General features: G+C 34.4%; 2 protein-coding genes and 2 long non-coding RNA genes across 7 annotated transcripts in view; 2 read left to right on the forward strand and 2 right to left on the reverse strand.

Annotated features, from left to right (window-relative positions):
• The window catches only part of kdm4b (lysine (K)-specific demethylase 4B), an 814,203-nt gene extending 798,308 nt beyond the window's left edge, over positions 1 to 15,895 (reverse strand). For 2 of the 3 annotated variants that reach the window (XR_015521213.1, XM_087302780.1), the window contains exons 1-4: positions 15,758 to 15,878; positions 5,954 to 6,353; positions 5,376 to 5,551; positions 1,717 to 1,831 (exon numbers count right to left, since the gene is read on the reverse strand). Coding sequence is in view for 2 of the 3 variants with exons in the window: in XM_087302780.1 (XP_087158906.1) it covers positions 1,717 to 1,831; positions 5,376 to 5,551; positions 5,954 to 6,334 (672 nt within the window). In the remaining variant the exon portion in view is untranslated. 3 annotated transcript variants of the gene reach the window in all.
• LOC147838352 (uncharacterized) lies at positions 330 to 7,907 on the forward strand. 2 transcript variants are annotated; one of them, XR_015521675.1, is made up of 3 exons: positions 330 to 3,772; positions 3,939 to 5,067; positions 5,178 to 7,393. It is a non-coding gene; the product is annotated as an uncharacterized LOC147838352 (long non-coding RNA). The 2 variants fall into 2 exon arrangements; XR_015521676.1 differs by having other exon boundaries at positions 3,488 to 3,786; positions 3,954 to 5,067; positions 5,178 to 7,907.
• On the forward strand, positions 11,238 to 15,834 carry LOC147838353 (uncharacterized). The gene is made up of 2 exons (XR_015521652.1): positions 11,238 to 13,669; positions 14,266 to 15,834. It is a non-coding gene; the product is annotated as an uncharacterized LOC147838353 (long non-coding RNA).
• Positions 15,896 to 16,663: 768 nt separating the features above from the next.
• uhrf1 (ubiquitin-like with PHD and ring finger domains 1) overlaps positions 16,664 to 23,672 on the reverse strand; it is a 31,024-nt gene continuing 24,015 nt past the window's right edge. Inside the window, 6 exon segments of the mRNA NM_213077.1 lie at positions 16,664 to 19,435; positions 20,297 to 20,395; positions 20,474 to 20,625; positions 21,278 to 21,395; positions 21,472 to 21,609; positions 23,353 to 23,515. Of these exon segments, the coding sequence (NP_998242.1) occupies positions 19,286 to 19,435; positions 20,297 to 20,395; positions 20,474 to 20,625; positions 21,278 to 21,395; positions 21,472 to 21,609; positions 23,353 to 23,515 (820 nt within the window). The 3' untranslated portion in view covers positions 16,664 to 19,285.

Genomic DNA, 23,672 nt, shown 5'->3' on the forward strand with positions numbered 1-23,672 from the left:
AAATTCTCCTTCAGTGAAGGGTTTCCTGTGCTGTGCGATTAGCTGGACTACATCATAACTAGCCAGCGTAGAATTTTCTAAAAACTGCTGTTGTTGAGCTGATAGAGCAGCTGCTATTTGTTTTACTTTTTGATCTCGTTCTGCACCAGTGTAAGAGCTGAAGGCCTGATGTTTTATTTTATAATGTCTTTTAATATTATATTCCTTCATTACTGCAACTGATTTCTGGCAAATTAAACAGACACATTCCACTGACCTCTGTGAAGAAATATTCTTTGCCCCATCGTGACTGAAATTTCCTGCACTCACTGTTGATTTTCCTTTTTCTTGGTGCACCATGTCTCGCCAAAACGTGATTATGAATTATGTTTCCTTCAGTTTGTTCGGTTCATCTTACTTCATAACAGGAACTGCTGCCTAATTGAAGGCATGTAATAGCGACACCCGGTGGTTATTTCTTGAATTACGTTCATTTTTGTATAGCGCGCCAAATTCTATTAATATTTATAAAAAGCCTCGCGGGCCGCCACAAAACTGATTGCGGGCCGCAGATGGCCCCCGGGCCGTAGTTTGGACACCCCTGAACTAGACCAACAAAATAACTTGACCTCTAGTTGATCATTTGGTATCAGAAGTGGCTTATTTGAATGCAAAGGCCTCTAGATAACGCTTATTTTACCACAATAAAATATGATCATGCCTTGATTTTTAATGATTTCATTAGGACAGTAAGCTCTGACTTTGCTGAGACAAAAGTCTCGTCACTGAACAGAAATACTGTCCAGTATAGAATATAAAGTCATGCTGCAGTGGAGACAGAATGAATATTGTGTCTGACTCCATCATGAGCTTGGAGGACTGCATCCATACATCTCAAATCACTGATTAATAAAGTCATCTGGAATGACAAAGAAAGTGTTCCTGCAGGACTCCCAGAGTTCATCAAGATCCTTCAATGCCTCCTCCATCTTACCCCAGACATGCTCAGTAATGTTCATGTCTGGTGACTGGGCTGGCCAATCCTGGAGCACCTTGACGTTCTTTGCTTTCAGGAGCTTTGATGTGGAGGCTGAAGAATGAGAAGGAGCGCTATCCTGCTGGAGAATTTGCCCTCTCCTGTGGTTTGTAATGTAATGGGCAGCACAAATGTCTTGATACCTCGGGTTGTTGATGTTGCCATCCACTCTGCAGATCTCTTGCACGCCCCATACTGAATATAACCCCAAACCATGATTGTTCCTTTACCAAACTTGACTGATTTCTATGAGAATCTTGGGTCCATGTAGGTCTTCTGCAGTATTTGTGATGATCGGGATGCAGTTCAACAGATGATCCATCTAAAAAATCCACCTTCTGACACTTTTCCAAATGATCAACTAGAAGTCAAGTTACTGTTTGCTGCTCTTACAACTGGGATCGACGACAAGGCGTTTTTCAGGTAGTGTATTTTGATATGTTGAACGTGTTATCTATTGCGCAAAAATTCTTCTGATTCCATGCGCATTTCTGCATTTATAACTTGAACACAACTTGAGCACACATGTGTGGATGCATCTTTGATTTTCTTTTTAGAAGGAAATAAAAACATCTGAGCTACAAGTCACAATGATTTTAGATGGTAATCAACATTACACTCTACATTCTGTTGCTGCAGGTTCACTTGCACTGAAATCACAGCAAACCATTGAAAGTCAAATGGAGTAAATGTTGACTAACCGGGTCGTAGAGTGACCCACTGATGTCTGCGCCATAAATAGGCGACACAAACGTCAGGTTTTTCCAGTATTTCCTTTCCAGGTCGTCAAAGTCCTTGTGCTGAGGAGTGTTGTACCTGCAATCAGTCAAGAAAACAGATTTACGATTGACAAGTCGAAGAGGAACTGCCTAAAGCTAAAGTGTGCTCCTACATTCAAAACATCTCCACTGTGTTACTCAATATACTTTTAAAAGCAACACTGTGTACAATCCAAAAACTTAACTTGATAGTTATAGAAACTATACTCTCATATCAGCAACCATAGAAATATGTTTATTTATTTATTTGACATGGACATCACAATTACACTGGAAAAACCAAATGCATACGTTGTTTTAGAAGACTTGCTAATAGGGTATATGCCGAAGCATGCTAAAGCCTGATTTATACTTCTGCGTCAAGTGACCGGTGTAACCCACGGCGCATGCAATGCGTGTAGCTGTGCATTTATACTTCTGCACGCTGTCTCTGTTGGTCTGCATTAACACTTCTGAAACACTAGTTGGCAGTGAGGTTAATCCTTCTCTGTGTCGAGTTTCTTCGCCTTTGTTTTGCTTTTCCTGAACACTTCCTGGATGTACAAGTGGCTCAAACTCGCTCATTTTGAGGCAGGAACCGGCGGACGTGCAACAACTTTAACTATGAGGTAAACACAAAACAAAACTTTCCATCCGGAGCTCCTTTACGCAACTCCACACTTGTAAACAATCGCTGCATCAAGCTTGCGCCATTCGCGCTGCTCTCGGTCCCGCCCAGACTCGTCAGCGCTACCAAGCCGACCAATCACAGAGCTTGCGTCGTTGCGACAAGTACTTACATTTTTTGAGAGGTGCACGTCAGCGACGCCAACGGCCACGGCGTAGGCTATGCGTCAACGCCATCGTCGTTTGACGCAGAAGTTTAAATCAGCCTTAATGGGGCTTTTAATTTGCCAGTTACCTGGGTTAAGCACTTCCAGCGAATTGTATGTCAATGCAAAAATCAGCGCGTTTAAGGTCTGTTTTCTTTTAAAATCAGCGATCTCCACTAGCTGAGTGATATCTGATATAAAGTGGGTCTCAGATTGTACAAGAAGCACCGCATTAAATTACATTTCCCCTGCCATGTCTTTATAATATGAGCATTTATTTTACCCCAGTATATTCAATGAAGCTTCTGCGCTAGCCTGCCGATTCTGACGGGCGCGTGCGAGTAAACGGCTTTTTGTTTTGTTTTACACTTGAGCAACTTAATGAATGCCAAAGTTTATTTAACTGAATGTGTTTTAATGAAATTACAACATCGATGCTGTAAAAGGAACTGTATAAAATGGAAAAAAGTTCACAATAACAGGTCACCGGATGTTTATCAGTATGGGAAAAACACTAGCTCGGCATATACCCTATATCAACAACTTTGTAAGACATTGATAACTATTTTCAGGCACTGTTTAATATCATTGCACCTGCTGCAGTCGTGGCACTGAAGCAAGTTTCCTTGATTATTACACCAGAATGAGAGTGTAGTTCCTAGACATATCATTACTTTTAAGTTTCAGCCCATCTACACCAGGGGTGCCCAACCTCGTTCCTGGAGGGCCGTGTGTCCTGCAAAGCTGATTTAATTAACTATGCTAAGCTAAGCTAAAAGGGCTCCTTTATTACTAATTAGCTACTTTTAAATTTTTAGGCCGTCTACACGGTGTAACTACAGAAACTCAAGCTTTAAATAGGAAAATTATCTAAACTTTTTGATCATTTTTGAAATAGATGCTAACGGTCTAATACGTTTCAATGATTTATGCTAAGCTAAGCTAAAATGCTCATCTATTTCCAATTAACTACTTTTAATTTGCAGACCATCTACAGTATATATCTACAGAAGTGTCAAGCTTTGAATAGGAAAATTATCTACACGCTGGTCGTTTAAGTGAGATGCTAATGGTCTAATCTAATTCAATGATCTATGCTGAGCTAAGCTAAAAGTGCTCCTTTATTTCTAATTAGCTACTTTTAATTTTCAGTCCACCTACACAATGTAACTACAGAAGAGTCAAGCTTTAAATAGACAAATTATCAAAACGCTTTGATCATTTTTGAGCGAGATGCTAATGGTTTAATCTGGTTCAATGATCTATGTTAAGCTAAGCTAAGCTAAAAGTGCTCCTTAAGTGCTACTTTTTAATTTTCAGTCTGTCTACAAGATGTAACTACAGAAGAGTCAAGCTTTAAATAGACAAATTATCAAAACGTTTTGGTCATTTTTGAGCGAGATGCTAATGGTTTAATCTGGTTCAATGATCTATGTTAAGCTAAGCTAAGCTAAAAGTGCTCCTTAAGTGCTACTTTTTAATTTTCAGTCTGTCTACAAGATGTAACTACAGAAGAGTCAAGCATTAAACAGAAAAATTATCAAAATTGTTTGGCCATTTTTGAGTGAGATGCTAATTGTCTAACCTGATTCAATAATCTATGCCAAGCTAAGCTAAAAGTACTCATTTATTCTTAATTAGCTACTTTTAAGTTTTAGTCCATCTACATGATGTAACTACAAAAGATTCAAGATTTAAATAGAAAAATTATCAAAATTCTTTGGTAATTTTTGAGTGAGATGCTAATGGTCTAATCCGATTCAATTAACTATGCTAAGCTAAGCTAAGTTAAAAGTGCTCCTTTATTACTAATTGGCTACTTTATAATTTTCAGTCCATCTACACAATGTAACTACAGAAGTTTCAAGCTTTAAATAGGAAAATTATCTAAACGCTGGTCGTTTAAGTGAGATGCTAATGGTCTAATCTGATTCAATGATCTATGCTAAGCTAAAAGTGCTCCTTTATTTCTATTTAGCTACTTTTAATTTTCAGTCCGCCTACACGATGTAACTACAGAAGAGTCAAGCTTTAAATAGACAAATTATCAAAACGTTTTGGTCATTTTTGAGCGAGATGCTAATGGTTTAATCTGGTTCAATGATCTATGTTAAGTTAAGCTAAGCTAAAAGTGCTCCTTAAGTGCTACTTTTTAATTTTCAGTCTGTCTACATGATGTAACTACAGAAGAGTCAAGCTTTAAATAGACAAATTATCAAAACGCTTTGGTCATTTTTGAGTGAGATGCTAATGGTCTAATCCGATTCGATGAACTATGCTAAGCTAAGCTAAGCTAAAAGTGCTCCTTTATTACTAATTTTCTACTTTATAATTTTCAGTCCATCAACACAATGTAACTACAGAAGTGTCAAGCTTTAAATAGGAAAATTATCGAAACTCTGGTCGTTTAAGTGAGATGCTAATGGTCTAATCTGATTCAATAATCTATGCTAAGCTAAAAGTGCTCCTTTATTTCTAATTAGCTACTTTTAATTTTCAGTCCGCCTACATGAGGTAATTACAGAAGAGTCAAGCTTTAAATAGACAAATTATCAAAACTCTTTTGGTCAGTTTTTTATTTTATTTCTAATTATAATAGTACTCCCTAGAAATCGGCTCAATGGAGTCAAAAACGATAAACCTTCCCTCTTTAACTTGTGGAGAGTTGTAAAATGAGCTCTTTTCAATATAAAGTGAGGTGATCCTATAAGGGACTTTATTGTTTAGATTTAGAAATAAAGGTGAAAGAAATGCAAGTGTAAACCGTACTTTTTACTGTTGGCCAGTTTGCGATATTCTCCAACGGTCATGGACTTCTTCTGGATGTTGTACTGTGTGAAGAGCCCAGATTGGCCGGTCACCACTTGCATGATGGGAGCAGGAATGACCATATCCTCGATGGTCTCGTAGGAACGGCGCGGTTTCCACTCCTTCGGCGGAATAACCTGAGCATCGCAAGACGAGAGAACGAAGAAAACATAAACATAAATGTAAATATACAGTCAGTCAAAAGATCGCTCATTCGTTCAAGTCCCTGCATGATATTTTATATGACTTGTTTGGACTGAGCATTATGATTCAGTATAGTACCGCACACAGCATAGCTTGATATATTCCAACAATATTCCAGTAATAATTCAATTGTTTGTCCGCACCAGACGCAACGTGACAGAAACTTTTAAATACCAAATAAAACAATACCAACAATCCCCCAACGAAATAGACAGGTTAAAAAATCAAATGAATAAATATTAAATCTCATGAATATTAATAAAAGTTGATGCTGAGGGATTTATAACAACACGCGACGCAACATTTCTGCAGTAGTGTAAAATACAATGGTTTACCTTCGCCAGTCCGGCAACGTGAGCTCCTTGCGTCTCCATATAGGCGATGTACTTCCCGAAGTCCTTGAACTCCTCCATGGTGGGCCTGAAGGTCATGATCTTGTTGAAGTTGGCGCCGGGTGGAGGAGCCGGAGCCGGTCCTGGGATCAGGGTTTGTGGTGTGAGTTCTGGTGCAGGCAGTTCTGGGTTCAGTCCTTGAGCCGGGGTCGGTTCTGCAGGCGCTGCCGGTTCGTAGACTAGATCTGAAATAGGGGTGTCGCATGGCTGTGGATCCACCGAAGGGTTAATAGGAGAGTCCTGATCAGTGTCTGCTGGTGGAGTCACGTCTGCAGAGGGTTCCGTCTCCGCTGGGTTTGGGTCTGGAGGTAAAGATGGGTCCATGACTGCAGGTCAGCGAACGCTGTGGACAACAAAACACAGAATTGGTGTTAGCCGCGTCAACGAAGATGACTTGACACAATGATATATATTGTGTGGACCACATAAAAAGTTGACCATTTCACAGTAGGCATGGGCCGGTATAAGATTCTGACGGTATGATAACCTTGGTTAAAAATATCACGGTTTCGCGGTATCGTGATTACTGCTCTAAAATATATTCATTTTAAATGTCTGGATAAAAAAAAACTACAACTTTTTTACCATTTAAACATTCATTTATTCATTTTCTGCCGCTTTTCCGGGGCCGGGTCGCGGGGGCAGCAGTTTTAGGAGAGAACCCCAGACTTCCCTATCCCCAGACATTTCCTCCAGCTCCTCCGGGGGGATCCCGAGGTGTTCCCAGGCCAGCCGAGAGACATAGTCCCTCCAACCTGTCCTAGGTCCTCCCCGAGGCCTCCTCCCGGTGGGACATGCCTAGATAACCTCCCTGGGTAGGCGTCCAGGAAACATCCAAAATAGATGCCCAAGCCACCTCAGCTGACTTATCTCGATGTGGAGGAGCAGCAGCTCTACTCCGAGCTCCTCCCGGGTGTCAGAGCTCCTCACCCTTTCCATAAGAGTGCACCCTGCCACCCTTCACCCAGGCCAGAAATCTTGTCCTTTTGGTCATGACCCAAAGCTAGGTGAGAGTAGGTACGCAGATTGCCTGGTAAATCGAGAGCTTTGCCGTCCCGCTCAGCTCCTTCTTCACCACAACCGATCGGTACATCGACCGCATTACTGCTGCCGCTGCACCAATCCGCCTGTCAATCTCACGCTCCATCCTTCCCTCACTCGTCAACAAAACCCCGAGATACTTAAACTCCTGGGGTAAGGACTTTCCTCCAACCTGGAGACCATTTAAACACAGTGTATTTTGTTTTGATAAACATTTAAAATATTTTGGAGCGGTAAACATGTCAGACTTCAGCTTTCTTCATTTGCTTCTAAAATAGAGTTTGTTTTACAATTTAAAACTGCATTTTCAGATATTTTTTCTGCTGAAGATACTGCTGTCCTAAAAAAATAAATGAATAAATAAATGAACGAACAAACAAACAAACAAACAAACAAACAAACAAATAAACAAACAAACAAATAAATAAATCTTACACATAACTTAGGAACGGTATAGCAGAACATTTTGACGTATTTAAAACCTTGACTTTTCCAAACTACGGTATACCTTGAAAACGGTTATCGTCCCATGCCTATTTTATATTATGCTCTATCGTTTAGGGCTGCACAACTGTGATATTTTCAGACTGCAGCTCCGCACCATTTTAAGCCACTTCCAGCAGTTCAAGCATTCAGGCACAATAAATGATAATGCTTGTAACACTTAAGAAAGATTGATTTTATTCATATACAATAGTGCTGACAATGAAATTCGGTACCAATCGTTACTGAGATTTTGAAAACATCCATTTCCTGCAAACATTTCAGAGCGAGTGATCGACTGATGAATCGACTGATCTGTAAAGTGCTCCCGTGTCCCTGTATCTGTGGTTACACTCAGTAAACAGCGGTACAATCTGCGGCCAATCAGCACCGTTTAATAATGCGCTCAAATGTTAGCCGGAAATTTTCTTAAAGTTTTTAAAATTTCACTATCGATTGGTACTGAAATACAGTATCGAGACAACACTAATGTACGATGAAGACTATTCAGTGCAATTTTATCTTTTTAGCAAATCATACATTATAGGGCTGCACAATATATCGTTTCAGCATTGATATCGCAATGTGTGCATCTGCAATAGTCACATCGCAAAGATATACAATGTTGAGTCGACTGCAGTGGCTTTTTTACATTTACATATACAAATCTATAATGCATGCACTATTTATTTCACTTTTATCTTTGCTTTGTTGGATTTATCTATGCTTGTAGTTTGTTTATTACATGGCATGCATGATTCACTCACCTACAGAATCAGGTCAATTCCAGTCAATCATTAATACATTCGTTAACACTTAAGGGACCAATTCTTGCTAATAACTAGTTGCTTATTAGCATGCATGTTTTTGAGAAATTGCCTGCTTATTAGCACGCATAAAGCACTTGTTCTACATGATCTAATTTTATATTCCTAACCCAATACCTAAACTACCTCAATAACTATTAATAAGGAGCAAATTAGGAGTTTATTAAAGCAAAAGTCAATATGGTTAGCTAAGAGCAAGAACTGAACCTTAAAATAATGTGTGACCAAAATTTATTTCCACATATAAAATAGTATATTGCAATATATATCGCAGAAAAACTAAATATCGCAATGTCAGATTTTTCCAATATCGTTCAGCCCTAATACACTAAATGCGTCACATAGCAGTATGATGCATGAACGCGCTCCACGCAGGTTTTTGCATCTCAGGGTGTCCAAACTCGGTCCTGGAGGGCTGATGTCCTGGAAAGTTGAGCTCCAATCCTAATCAAACACACCTGAACCAGCTAATCAAGCTCTTACTAGATATACTAGATGAGGTTTTCAATCATTCACAGTGCTTTTAAGACTTCATATTGCACATCATGAGGTATTGTATAGACTGCTTATTTTAATATCGGTAACACTTTACAATAAGGTTCATTAGTTAATGCATTTACTAACATGATCTAATCATGAACAACACATGTACAGCATTTATTAATCATAATTGAACATTTACTAATGCATTATTAACATTCAAGTCCATGCTTGTTAACATTAGTTAATGCACCATGAGTTAACATGAACTAACAATGAACAACTGTATTTTCATTAACTAACGTTAACTAACATGAATAAATATTGTAGTAAATGTATTGTTCATTGTTTGTTCATGTTAGTAAATGCATTAATTAACATTAATAATGAACCTTATTGTAAAGTGTGACCTTAATATCAATAAATAAATAAATAAATGATTTAAAAACAGGCGACGCAGTGGGTAGTGCTGTCACCTCACAGCAAGAAGGTCACTGGTTCGAATCTCGGCTCAGCTGCCGTTTCTGTTTGGAGTTTGCATGTTCTCCCTGTGTTTGTGTGGGTTTCCTCCGGGTGGTGCGGTTTCCCCCATTGTCCAAAGACATGCGCTATAGGGGAATTGAATAAGCTAAATTGTCCGTAGTGTATGAGTGAGTGTGTCAATGTGTGTGTATGGATGTTTCCCCGAGATGGGTTGCGGCTGGAAGGGCATCCGCTGCATAAAAACATGCCGGATAAGTTGGTGGTTCATACCGCTGTGGCGACCCCAGATTAATAAAGGGACTAAGCCGACAAGAAAATGAATGCATGATTTAAAAACATGGCTAATGAAAAGAGCATTTCTCTAAAGAAATGTTATACTGTAGGAAATATGGTTATCACAATACCGCATATTTTTCCAGTATCGTGCAGCACTAATTTAAATAATTAATGAATGAATTAATTGATATTACAACAACTAGTACTTATATTATGTCACTTAAGATTAATTTTATCCAAACATGCACAAAAAATACAAAAATAATACAAATCAGCAGACAAACACTGAAAAAGCACCAAAACAAAGCCCCAGACTGTCCTCATCTGACCTGCAGCCTTGCAGACGCTTTCATCAGAAACACACAGACCAGAAAAATGAAGAAAAACAGCACACTCGTGAAGACAAAACACGCACGCACGCACGCACCCACGCACGCACGCACGCACGCACGCACGCACGTTTATTTTTGTGAAAAGTGGGTACATTACATAGGTTTCCATTGATTTTATACTAATTATTATTAATTATTCTAAACCGACCGTATATTATATTGCCCTCACCCCACCCCACCCCTAAACCCAACCATCACAGGAGACTGTGTGCAGCTTTACTCTCTGATTAAACTCATTCTGTAGAATTTATAAGCTTTTTGAGAAATGAGGACGTCACCAATGTCCTCACGTTTCACCTCCTTTTTGTAATCCCTGTGTCATACCCCTGTCATCATTATACAGATGTGTCCTGATATGTCACTAAAACACGTACACACACACACACACCACCTAAGAGAACAAAATCTCTTTAGTGCAGGATTTGACATTATTTAAAAAACACATGAGACTATTTTGCACATCAATAATTGATAATTTAACTAACGCAATATGAAATTAATTTTCACTCTCTGATGTACATTGCAAAGTGCAGTTTTAAAGTATTTAAAAAGACGACACATTTTTGTTAATACTTCATGAATTTTATGCAACGCACAAATTATAACAGGTAAAATTCTAAAATGCTACTTAAAATAATTTGTTAACCAATAAAGATTCAAACATGTGTAGAATATTTTCTTATGAGGGTCAAGGATAAATATGGGTTGCAGATAAAAGTGTACTGCGGCTTTCTACATACGTTACAATCCAAACAAATAGAGCTGCATGATATTGAAAAAAATCTAGCATTGCGATATATATATATATATATATATATATATATATATATATATATATATATATATATATATATATATATATATATATATATATATATATATAAATATATATATATATATATATATATATATATATATATATATATTTATATATATATATATATATATATATATATATATATATATATAAATATATATATATATATATATATATATATATATATATATATATATATATAAATATATATATATATATAAATATATATATATATATATATATATATATATATATATATATATATATATATATATATATTTATATATATATATTTATAAAATTTATATATATATATATATATTTATATATATATATATATATATATATATATATATATATATATATATATATATATATATATATATATATATATATTTATTTATTTATTTTATTTTATTTTATTTTTTGCAACATATATTGCTATAGGAGTTTAATTTTACCAGATGTCCTAATATCTCTGGTTGGAAATAATCTATAATGTTAGATCAATTGGGGTGATATTCCAGTGGGAGTGCATCACTATAGAATATATAAAAACACTCTATACATTTCCCAGACACATTTTCGCTGTTGTTTGCGCTATTTACAGGGCATTTCTGTATTTGCATGCATTTAATCAATGATTGATGAATTAATGTTTACTATTTGCATCTTTATAAAATCTAATAAACAATCTTTAACCTTTTTGGCGTTTATCATGTGCACATGCATATAATAAATAACACACTCGACATTGCATATTCTGCGATGCGTCTATTGCAAAGGATCACACTGCAATTTTGATGTCTAAACGATATATTGTGCAGCCCTACAAACAAAATAATGACATGTACAAGATTTAGACAGACTAAAATTTGTTCTAGTGTAAAAATGAATTCTTTTAAGCCCCAAAATATTAAAGTTAACTGTTATTTTTAATCTACAAAGGAAAATATTACCCTTCAAAGCACTACATTTTAATCTATTCACCAGAAGAAAAATGAGGTATAATGACATATTTTATCAATTTAAATCTATTTTAAGAACAAATCAAGAACAGGTTTGCCCTTTTATTTTAACTTAAACACAAAATCCTAATTATAATGAACTTATTATGTGGCGCAAGTTGATGCACACACCAAAATACAGATCATTTACATTTTTCTAAAAACAATTTGACATTACCAGATGATAAATATTAATAATAAATGTCACTACTTGGAAATAGCTTCAGAGTTGCGTACAAAACAAATGTCATGATCTCTTTTGACAGATAAAACTTTGCATACTCAAATTATAACAACACTGTAGTCCTTAATGTGTACGTGTATTCATTTAAACTTAATTTATGAATCGGTGAAATGCATTCACGAATGCATTTACCAAATGCAAAAGAAAGAAAAAAACATTTTAAATAAGTCAGATAAGATTTTAGACATATAAACTATTGGTGGACTGAATATTTTTAGCGTGCATCTTCTTAAAATCTCGAAGAATGTGGACGATGGTCATTATTTTTAAAAACAAAAACAAATAAAAGCGCAAACTATTATAACAATAAAAACCTTTTACTTGTGTTTTCTTTTGGATTTACTGTATTGTCTTGGTATTAATGATACAATCGTATGTCATACATGAACTAAAATACAGCAAATGCACCTTTTATTGAATGCTAAGCTGTTGAAATGACATAAAACTTGTTAATATTAAAAACATTAATCACGCAACCACAAAAAAATGCATGAAATAAACTAATATATACGTATCTAGCTTTAAAAAGAACATATTTCAAACTTTCAAATACATTATTATTTGCATTAACATAATGAGCCATTGCACAAAACAAATGCTCGATAACAGCATGCATAAAAAAATACAATAAAAAAAAAATCAACAACTACCTTCGTTAGCTTTAAAATACTCATATTTTTCATTTCCAGATATTATTGATAACAATACAGTACATATTTATGTACGCAAACATTACAAGTGCATGCTTAAGAGAAATGATCAATAACTGCATGCACACACAAAAAAATTAACAGATCCAAATCCCTTAATTAACTTTTAAATGCTCATATTTGACATTTCCAGATATTATTGGTAATGCTAAAGTACCTAGTATGTGCATAAACATTACGAGTGCATGCACACACAAAAAAACAGAAATCAAAAGATCCAAATCCCTTAATTGGCTTTTAAATACTCATATTTAACACACATTTTTTTGACATCTAAAATTTCAAATACTATTATAATCTGACACTTATTGTGCAAAACAAATTATGAATAATGCAAAAAAACATTTAAATTAAGTCAGATAAGATTTTTGATAAGATAAACTATTGTTGGACTAAATATTTTCACATGTATCTTCTTAGAAAACACAAAGAAAATGGATAATGGTCATCATTTTTGAACAGAAAAACAAAAATAAATATGAGAGCAAACATTTATAGCAATAAAAACCCTTTACATGTATTTTCTTTTGTATTTACTCTACTTTTTTGGTATTGAATGCACAATTATCTGTCATGCATAAACAAAAATACATCAAACGCACCTTTTATTGTATGCTAAGCTGTAAAAACCAAAAACGACCCTTTTTATATTAATATTAAAAATATGAATCACACCACCACAAAAAAAAATAAATATCCATGTTTTACATTTCCAGAAATTATTGATAATGATAAAATACTTAAGTGCATAAACATTATGAGTGCATGCATAAGACAAATGATCAATAACTGCATGCACAAAAAAACAAAATCAACAGATCCAAATCCCTTAACTAGCTTTTAAATACTCATAATTCACATTTTGCATGTACATATTTATATGCACAAACATTAAGAGAGTATGCATAATTCAAATGCTCGAGAACTGCATGCAAAAAAAATTATAATAATAAATCAACAGATCCAAATCCCTTGATTAGCTTTTAAATATTCATATTTTAAATTTCCAGATATTACTGATATCAATAAAGTACTTATTTATGTGCATAAACATTACGAGTGCATGCATGAGACAAATAATTAATAACTGCATGCAAAAAGAAATCAACAGACCCAAATCCTTTAATTAGCTTTTAAACACTCATATTTTACATTTTTAGATATTATACTGATAGCAATAAAGTACATATTTATGTGCATAAACTTTACGAGTGTATTAATAAAACACAGGCTCAGTAACTGCAGTAACAGAAATCACCAGATCCAAATGTCTTAATTGGCTTTTAAATGCTCATATTTCACATGTTCAGATATCATTATTAACAATAAAGTACATATATAAGTAAACAAACATTACAAGTGCATGCATGACGCAAATGATCAATAACTGCATGCAAAAAAACTGAAATAAACAGATCTACATCTCTTAACTAGCTTTTAAATACTTATAGTTCACATTTTGCATGTACATATTTATATGCACATACATTAAGAGAGTATGCATAAATCAAATGCTCGATAACTGCATGCAAACAAATAATAATAATAATAATAAATCAACAGATCCAAATACCTTCATTAGCTTTTAAATACTCATATTTCACATTTACAGATATTATTGATAACAATAAAGAACACAATATGCAAACAAACATTACAAGTGCATGCATGAGAAAAAAAGATTTATAACTGCATGCAAGAAACAGAAATCAACAGATCCAAATCCCTTAATTAGCTTTTAAATATTCATATTTTAAATTTCCAAATATTATTGATAACAATAAAGTATATATTTATGTGCATAAACATTACGAGTGTATTAATAAAACACAAGCTCAGTAACTGCATGCAAAAAAGTAAAAAATGAAAATAAAAAAATCACTAGATGTAAATGTCTTGATTGGCTTTTAAATGCTCATATTTCACATGTTCAGGTATTATTATTAACAATAAAGTACATATATATGTAAACAAACATTACAAGTGCATGCATGACACAAATGATCAATAACTGCATGCACACACACACAAAAAAAAAAATCAACAGATCCAAATCCCTTAACTAGTTTTTAAATGCTCATATTTCACATTTTAAGATATTATTAATAATAATATAGTGTATATTTATGTGCACAAACATTAAGAGCACATGCATAAAACAAATGATCAATAACTGCATGCAAAAAGAAATCAACAGATCCAAATACATTAATTAGCTTTTAAATACTCACATTTGAAATTTTTAGATATTACTAATAACAATAAAGAACATATTTATGTGAATAAACATTACGAGTGCATGCATTAAACAATTAATAACTGCATGCACAACATAAATTAATAAATAATAACAAAATCAACAGATCCAAATCTCTTAACTAGCTTTTAAATACTGACATTTCACATTTTTAGATATTACTGATAACAATGAAGTACGTGTGCATAAACATTACGAGTGCATGCATGAGACAAATGATCGATAACTGTATGCAAATTACGCACGTCATCCTGCTTTGATGGACTATCAGACTCGTTTATTAGCGATTATTATTAAAAACACGCGTGAGGCTTAGTGGAAAAGCAGATGCATGTATAAAAAGCAATAAAACTCGAATATAAGGGTGGAAAGCGTGGCAGGTTGTTTGGTGTCAAGTTCAAACAGCATTAAGATGAAGGGTTTAAATGGCCTTTGTGTATCTGTCCTGCCTTCAGTTGATTACAGCACGGCTACAAGGCTGAAAATCGCTCGAAATCACACGATGCATCATTCTAATGCATAGTAAACCGTATATAGTGTGCTTTATGCATTGAACAGTCAATTAAATGTGCTCTAATATGTTTATATTTGGCTAGCAGCGCTTGTGCTGCTGCTTTGACAAGCATATCAACACAGCAGTCGAACAACACCACAAATCACAATAAAAACTCGGTTTATGCCTGCGGATTCGACGTAGAAAGCTGTATTATTGAGGTAAATGTGTTTTTACCTGCTGCTCGGGCTCGTTTTGTGCTCTTTTGTCGTTGTTTTTGCCTCGAATATGTCCGTTTTCGCTATTCCACAGGCTCGATAATGTTTCAGTAACGCTGGGCCGCGTTTCCTCCCACTGCAGCGTGACGCGCGATCTGATTGGCTGAGTTGGAGTTAACCGTACACGCCAATTCGCTGAAGGCTTTGATTGACAGCTCGACTAGCCTTTTACGTTGTGTTTGCGCGTTACTATTACGGAAAACACGTATTTCACGTATTAACGGTGTCTTCCGGTATGACATGTTTGGGTATACGTTTGATCAAGGGAAATAATCGATATTTAGCGATTATATTCGTGTTTTTCTTTGTGTTTTGACCATATTATGCTCACAAGGTGTTATAAATGTATTAAAAGGTCAATTTAAACGTGTGTAGAGATTGTACAAACACATTGCATCATATATAATATGAATCTAGTTTGTCGCAAATATTTATTGACTTTAAATCACAATTAAGTTAAATTTTGTCGATGAAAAAATATTAAAACCACTTGTATCTGATGTTTATGAGGTAAACCATATTTATAAATGATATTTTAGGGCATACTTGTAATACAATGCAAGCAACGAGCCTCATTTCCTCATAAAAGTAGCAAATATGACAAATTTCAATAAAATAGAAGTGAAAACAAGGACATAGACACGTTCAGGTTCTTTTATATAAAAATTCAATACAGTTTATTGAAAAATATAGCACTTATCCCAGCTATGAATATCTACGGAACAAACCACTACATAAAATGGGTAAACAAGTGCTAAAAATATACAATTTCAAAATTTCAGAATATACAGCTCCAGTCTACGCAAATATTAGAAATTGAGGTATAGCTAAAAGGAAAACAAATAAAACAAACGCAAAAAAGTAATTATCTGCAGCCATTAGGCATTTATTTAGCAAATACTATAGTAACAAGCGAAAAACATCAAGGCGAAAAAGACGATGCACTTAAATACTTCCTGAATGAAAAACTGTGGGCTTTGTGCGGAAAAATGGTTTAAGGATTTACCCTCGAAAACCTTTGTAAAATCAAGACGCTTAAAACCAGATCCAGGATCGACGCAAAAATGCACCTGAAATACAGATCGTGGACTTGTTTCGCGCACATGACTACTATTTGCATAACGGCAAAAGTTAGTGTGAAAATGACACTCCACTTCTAAAAGGACGTACAGCAGTTAAACAGCAAAGCAAATAACAAACAAAGTGGGATATCTAATAACTTCAGAGCATATAAAAATTTTAATCGCGTATCAAAATGGGTGAGACGAAAAGTATAAGTTCAAAGTTTTATTTGCGTAAATTACTATTTGGTTAAAAATGAATCAATTTTAGGTTAAATTTAGTTAGTTACCAATAATGGCAATAGAATATAAAAAGATTTAATAAAGTCGAAACGTAAACAAACGTTTCTGTGTGCTAGTAAAGCTACGGCACCATAAATTTGTGAAGAGTTGGAGCATTAGCCACGGAAACATCATAACAGTGCATAGCTAGTTTATCCGAATATTTAGTTAGCGTTAACAATAGTACAGTAAAAATGCTACTGCTGCACATTTAGACATGGCTCAAAACCAATATAAAAGCTTATTAACGTCAAATGAATGCATTACAAGCAATAACAATCTAGGAGATTAGAATCGCGAACACTGATAGTTCATAGCTAGCTTATAAATTCAGTTAGAACTAATGTTGGTAACAAAAAGGTTTGCGCTTTGAAATTTTCCTCAGTTGTGTTAGCGTCAAGAGAAAAGAATACATGTGGAAAAATACAGATTAGCATTGCGGTAATGCATAGCTAATGCTAAAGATGATACAACAATCATTACCGTAATAGAAAATTTAACTCTTAACTCGTACAAAATTTCGTTAAACTTAAATAACAAAATATTGCTCTGAAAAGTTGGGAGATTAGCATTACAAACATTGTGAAAAGTGGATGGCTAGCTCATTTATACAATGTTAACACTAACGATGCTAACACGTGAAACACAAATAGTCACAAAGTTGTGTTAATGTCATAAATGAAGAAATATAGATGTTCATAAAGCTTATTGGGAGATTAGCATCGCAACATTGCAACAATGCATAGAAACTCCAATTAAATTTAGTAAGCGGCAAAGAAGCTAAAATAAAAATTTTGGCACCTCAAACTAGAAACGAATCATGCATAGCTAGTTTATTTTACATTAGTAAATGCTGACAATGTTATGGTAAAAAAAAAAAAAATGCACACTTAATTTCATGTCAACAATGTTCATTTTAAATTGGTTAACTAATGATGTTATGGTAAAAAATGTCAAATGTCACAATGTTCATTTCAATTTCATTAAAGCTAACAATGTTATGGTAAAAACGCAAACTAGCGTTACCTTAATTGAAATAAACTATGCACGGTTACATCTGTGACTAATTTAGTTTGAAAATAGATAGTTTGGTTGGGATTCTAAAAGGCAGGGTTTTCATACGAATTGTAAATGACAAATTTTTGCAAATAACATTGGTCAATAAACACGGTAGCAATGTTAAGGTAAAAACGTCAAATGGTTCATTTCAATTTACTTGATACGAACAATGTTATGGTAAAAACGTCAAACGATGCAGCAAACTAAATTAGCACCAACTAAACTGAAATGAACTAGCTATACGGTTACGTTTGGTCGGGATTCTAAAGGCATACATTTCGTACAATTGATTGTAATGAAAAATTTCGGGGACAAAAAGGTAAACAAACACGGTAACGATGTTATTATAAAAAAGTCAGACGTAGCACACTGTTGATTCAAATTTAGCTAACAGTAACGATGTTATGGTAAAAACGTCAAACATCACACTGTTCATTTCAATTTACTTAACACTAACAATATTGTGGTAAAGACGTTAAATGCCACACGCTGTTTAAGACGCAAACTAAATTAGCGCTAACTAAATTTACGAATGAACCATCTATGCACAGTTATGTTTGCGACTAAGTTTGCAGCTAGTTTACTTGGTCGGGATTCTTAAGGCAGGGTTTTCGTACAAATTACTGTGAAACAGGTAACGAACATAGTAATTATGCATAGCTATGGTTCTAACTGAAAAACGGCATCAATTCATCTGGATTCTAAATCCAATGCTGTTGTACAATTAATCAGAATAACAAAATCACTGCGATAAATGTTAACGAACATCGTAATTGTGCATAGCTGCAGTTCATTGTGCTGGTGTGTAGCATACAAGACAATATGTCATTGAAGCAACTATAGCTAAAACACATCTAGATCGCTAGAGAAATCAGCTTTACTTGTAAATTCGCAATTCAGAAAAAAAAAAAAAACTACAACGGACAGAAGTCGAGTGGCTAGACAGTCAGATCACAAATCCTGTAGCGCGGCTGAATCAACATTTTTCGATCCATGCTACAACAACCTGACGTATTTGTAAAATAATTTTAAAAACACGAAATGCATTTTGATTCGTGGAATTGTAAGGCGCGTTTTGGACATCGTCAACACCGGCCGCTGCTGTATCCGGGGAAGAGCTGGGTGAGGATGGCTTGGAGGGGTTTGTTGACCGCCATTTGGTAGTTTTTGCCCAGGTCGTGTCGGCAGGCCGGACAGGTGTAGACCTCGGCTTTGAAAGATCTCTGAAGGCATTCCTGTGAAGAACAGAGGATGAATTTAAATGTACTGCCGGCATAAAGAAAATCCACTCTAAAATGTCAAGCTAAATAAATAGCTACTCTCGACACATGAAAGTGTAAAGCCTGCAGCTCAAATCAAATGTGGAAAGTTATTGCGAATCATATTTAACACAACATTTATTACGAATTTGTGGTAATTTTGCTTCCATGGATAACTGAATATTATTCAGATGATGTTATTACGCTGTTGTGCCGTCAGCCAATCATTGCATTGCTGATCATGATTTCGAGAATCAATAGATCTGTCCTTCACAACACACGCAGCGATCTCAGATGTTCATCCAGACATTCTAATCTGATTCACGAACTTGTTTGAAGAACCAAATTAGCGAGAGATCGGTTATCAAGATTAACAGATCCAGGATCTGCCAACTCATCTTAGATCATTTAAGCGAGGTACGAAGAACAGACCCCAGTTATCAAGATTAACAGATCCAGGATCTGCCAACTCATCTTAGATAATTTAAGCAAGGTACGAAGAACAGACCCCAGTTATCAAGTTTAACAGATCCAGGATCTGCCTAATCATCTAAAATCATTTAAGCGAGGTATGAAGAACAGACCCTAGTTATCAAGATTAACAGATCCAGGATCTGCCAAATTATCTAAGATCATTTAAGCGAGGTATGAAGAACAGACCCCAGTTATCAAGATTAACAGATCCAGGATCTGCCAAATTATCTAAGATCATTTAAGCGAGGTATGAAGAACAGACCCCAGTTATCAAGATTAACAGTCCCAGGATCTGACAAATTATCCAAGATCATTTAAGTGTGGTACGAAGAGCGGACCCCTGAAGTGTTTTGCGTGTCTCACCCTGCAGACGTTGTGTTGGCACTCTGTAGTAATGGGCTGATAGACGACCTCCTGGCAGCAGATGCACAGGAAAACCTCCTCCACTTTATTAACAAAGCGCTACAACGAGAAAAAATGTCATTAAAGACGAACGCAGCATCAGACGAGTCTATCATGAGTGATTGTCACAGTGCTCACCGGCCCGAGACTCAGCGACTCCATGGCCTCGTCCCACAGCTTCTTGTTGAGCTCGTCGTCTTTGATCAGCGCCTTCTGCTCTTTGCTCAGCTTGTACGCCTCCACCTTCATCTTCTTTGGCGTCCCTTTGGTCGGAGAGCTCTTCTCCTCCACTAGCAAGGGCACAATGAGGCGACGTTTACAATAGTGTGCTTGTATTGCATTAAAAAGTACAACTTATGCTAGTTATGCCTGCAGTTAACGATAGTGCAGCTACTGCTAATGAGTATCAGTTACACTGACCAAAAGCAAACATGCTAATGCTAGTCATGTTTACACTGTCAGGCCTAAAGCAGATGTGCATATGCTAGTCATGTTAACATAGTCAGGACTAAAGTGAGCAAGCTAATGCTAGTCTTATTTTTGCTGTCAGGCCTAAAGTGAACATGCTAATCGCAAGTCAGTTACATTTACACTCTCAAGCCTAAAGCATGCTAATGCTAGTGCGATCACATGTAAACGGTCAGGCCTAATTGAAACATGCTAATGCTAAAACAAGTCACGCCCACAATGTCAGGCCTAAAGCGAGCAAGCTAATGCTAACATGACAGTTACGTTTACACTGTCAGGTCTAAATCAAGTTTGCTAACTCTAATCTCAATTTTACTTTCAAGCCTAAAACCAGCATGCTAATGCTAACATGTCAGTCATGTTTACATTCTCAGACCTAATGCTAATGCTAAAATGTCCAAGATATGAGATGTTTAAAAAAAAATTAAGTTTATGCTGATTGATGTTTATTTAAAATTAGGGTTCGTTACTCACTGCTCTGGGATTTCCTCTTCCTCTTGCCTTTGGTTGGCGTTTCTTCAATGTCGTCTTCGTTTTTGTTCTCTTTCTCCTTCTCTTTTGCAGCTACAGCCTCCAGATAGCCTTCAGGATACTGAGGAGAGCAGGATTTGTGATGTTTAGATGCGATTTGTGATTTTGGGGTAAAATGAGCATGATTCGTCTATTACCTGCATGGTGAGGCCCAGTTTCTTGATGCGCTCTTTTCCATCTCGGGTCCACGGTGCGGATTCCTCATCGTTTCGCTTCAGTAAATACCTCCAGACCAGGAATCCAGACTTGCCCTTCTCCGGCCAGTACTTCACCACCTAATGAACACATCCGGATTAATGACTAAAAACTATGATTAAACAACAATTAAAATAAGAAAATATAAACTTAAAATATACTAAAAATATACTAAAATAAATGAACAATGTATAAAGAAAACAAACAAAACAAAACAAATTTGACAAACTTTAATACAAAAAGAATTAAGTGATTGTAATTAAATATAATACAAATAGGCAGAGAATAAATACTTTATTGAATTAAAAAAAAATGCTGATATAAATTGAAGTAATAAAAATAATAATAATTAATAATAAAAATAAATTAAATAGTAGAATAATGAACAACAAATAGACTGAAAGAAAAAAAAAACTGATTAATAAATAAATATAATAATAATAATAATAATAATACTAATAATAATAATAAAGTCACAAACAACAAATGACCTGAGGAAAAAAATAAATAAATAATAATAATAATTATTAATTAATAGTAAAATAAACAAATTTCCTGAGGGGGAAAAAACTAAATTAAAAATAAATATAATAAATACTAAATATTAATAATAACTACAACAACAACAACAAAAACAATCAAATAATAAACAACAAATGGCCTGAGGGAAAAAAAAGATTAATAAATAAATAATAATAATAATATCATCACAAGCAACAAATGACCTGAGGAAAAAAACTAAATAAATAATAATAATAATAATAATAATAATAACAACAACAACAACAATCAAATAATAAACAACAACAAATGGCCTGAGGGAAAAAAAAGATTAATAAATAAATAATAATATTAATATCATCACAAGCAACAAATGACCTGAGGAAAAAAACTAATTAAATAATAATAATAATAATAATAATAATAATAATAATAACAACAACAACAACAACAACAACAACAACAACAACAACAACAACAACAACAACAACAAAATTGCTGCATTAAAAAGTAATAATAATAAAACTAATTAATAGTAAAATAAACAAATTGCCTAAGGGGGAAAAAAACTAAATTAAAAAATTAAAATAAATACTAAATATGAATAATAATAACAACAACAACAACAACAATCAAATAATTAATGACAACAAATGGCCTGAGGGGAAAAAAACTGAATATAAAATTATAATAACAATAAATTGTCACATCATAAACAACAACAACAAATGACCTTAAATTGTACAAAATACTGAATAAAGAAAAAGAAAATATTAATTAATAATAATAAAAATAATAACAACAACAACAACAACAAAATATTTACATAATAAACAGCAAATAGAGTGAGGAAAAAACTGAATAAAAAAAATTATAAATAATATGTTTTTAAAAAAGTTTATTAAAAAAATTTAATAGTAAAACAACAAAAACAACAACAAATGGCCTGAGTGAAAAATCTGAATAAAATATAAATAATAATAAAACATATATAAATAATAATAATAATTATAATAATAATAATAATAATAATAACAAGAGTAAAAAAAAAAAGATGGGAAAAATTACTCAAAGTAAATAAATAAAGACAAATAATTAAAAAGTAAATCCATTCATGCGCCATCCTGGATTTTGCATTAAACTTAGTCAAATAACAGATTAAACAAATAATTAAAAAGAAATAAATATAGGCAAGAAATATAATAAAGACTTGTATAAAATAATGTGCAGGACGGCAAAAAAATAAATAAATTTGAGTAATTACTCGAATTAACAGAGTAATAAAGGAAAGCCATCCCCCGTGATGCCCTAGATGTGCTGACCTTGTAGATGCCGTCGTATCGGTTTCCGTCTTCGGGAGAGTATTTGCTGTGTTTGCGTCCTTTAGAGCTGCGCACGACTCGCACCGGTTTCCCAGCCTTCCAGTCTTTAGCTTCAGCTCCTTCCTTATCATTCACTGCTGCGTTACAGTTCAGAGCGAGAGCCCTAAAAACAAAATCACACTCAAATTAGAGCGATCGTTCACCCAGAAGTTAAGATTACACTCGTTATGACAGTCACTTTTCACTGTCAGGCCTCAAGCGAATGCACTAATGCTAGTCTGATTTACACTTTCAGGCCATAAAGTAAACATGCTAACTGC

Source organism: Danio rerio, chromosome 22, assembly GCF_052040795.2.
Source record: "Danio rerio strain M-AB ecotype USA chromosome 22, GRCz13ab, whole genome shotgun sequence".
Lineage (NCBI taxonomy): Eukaryota > Metazoa > Chordata > Actinopteri > Cypriniformes > Danionidae > Danio > Danio rerio.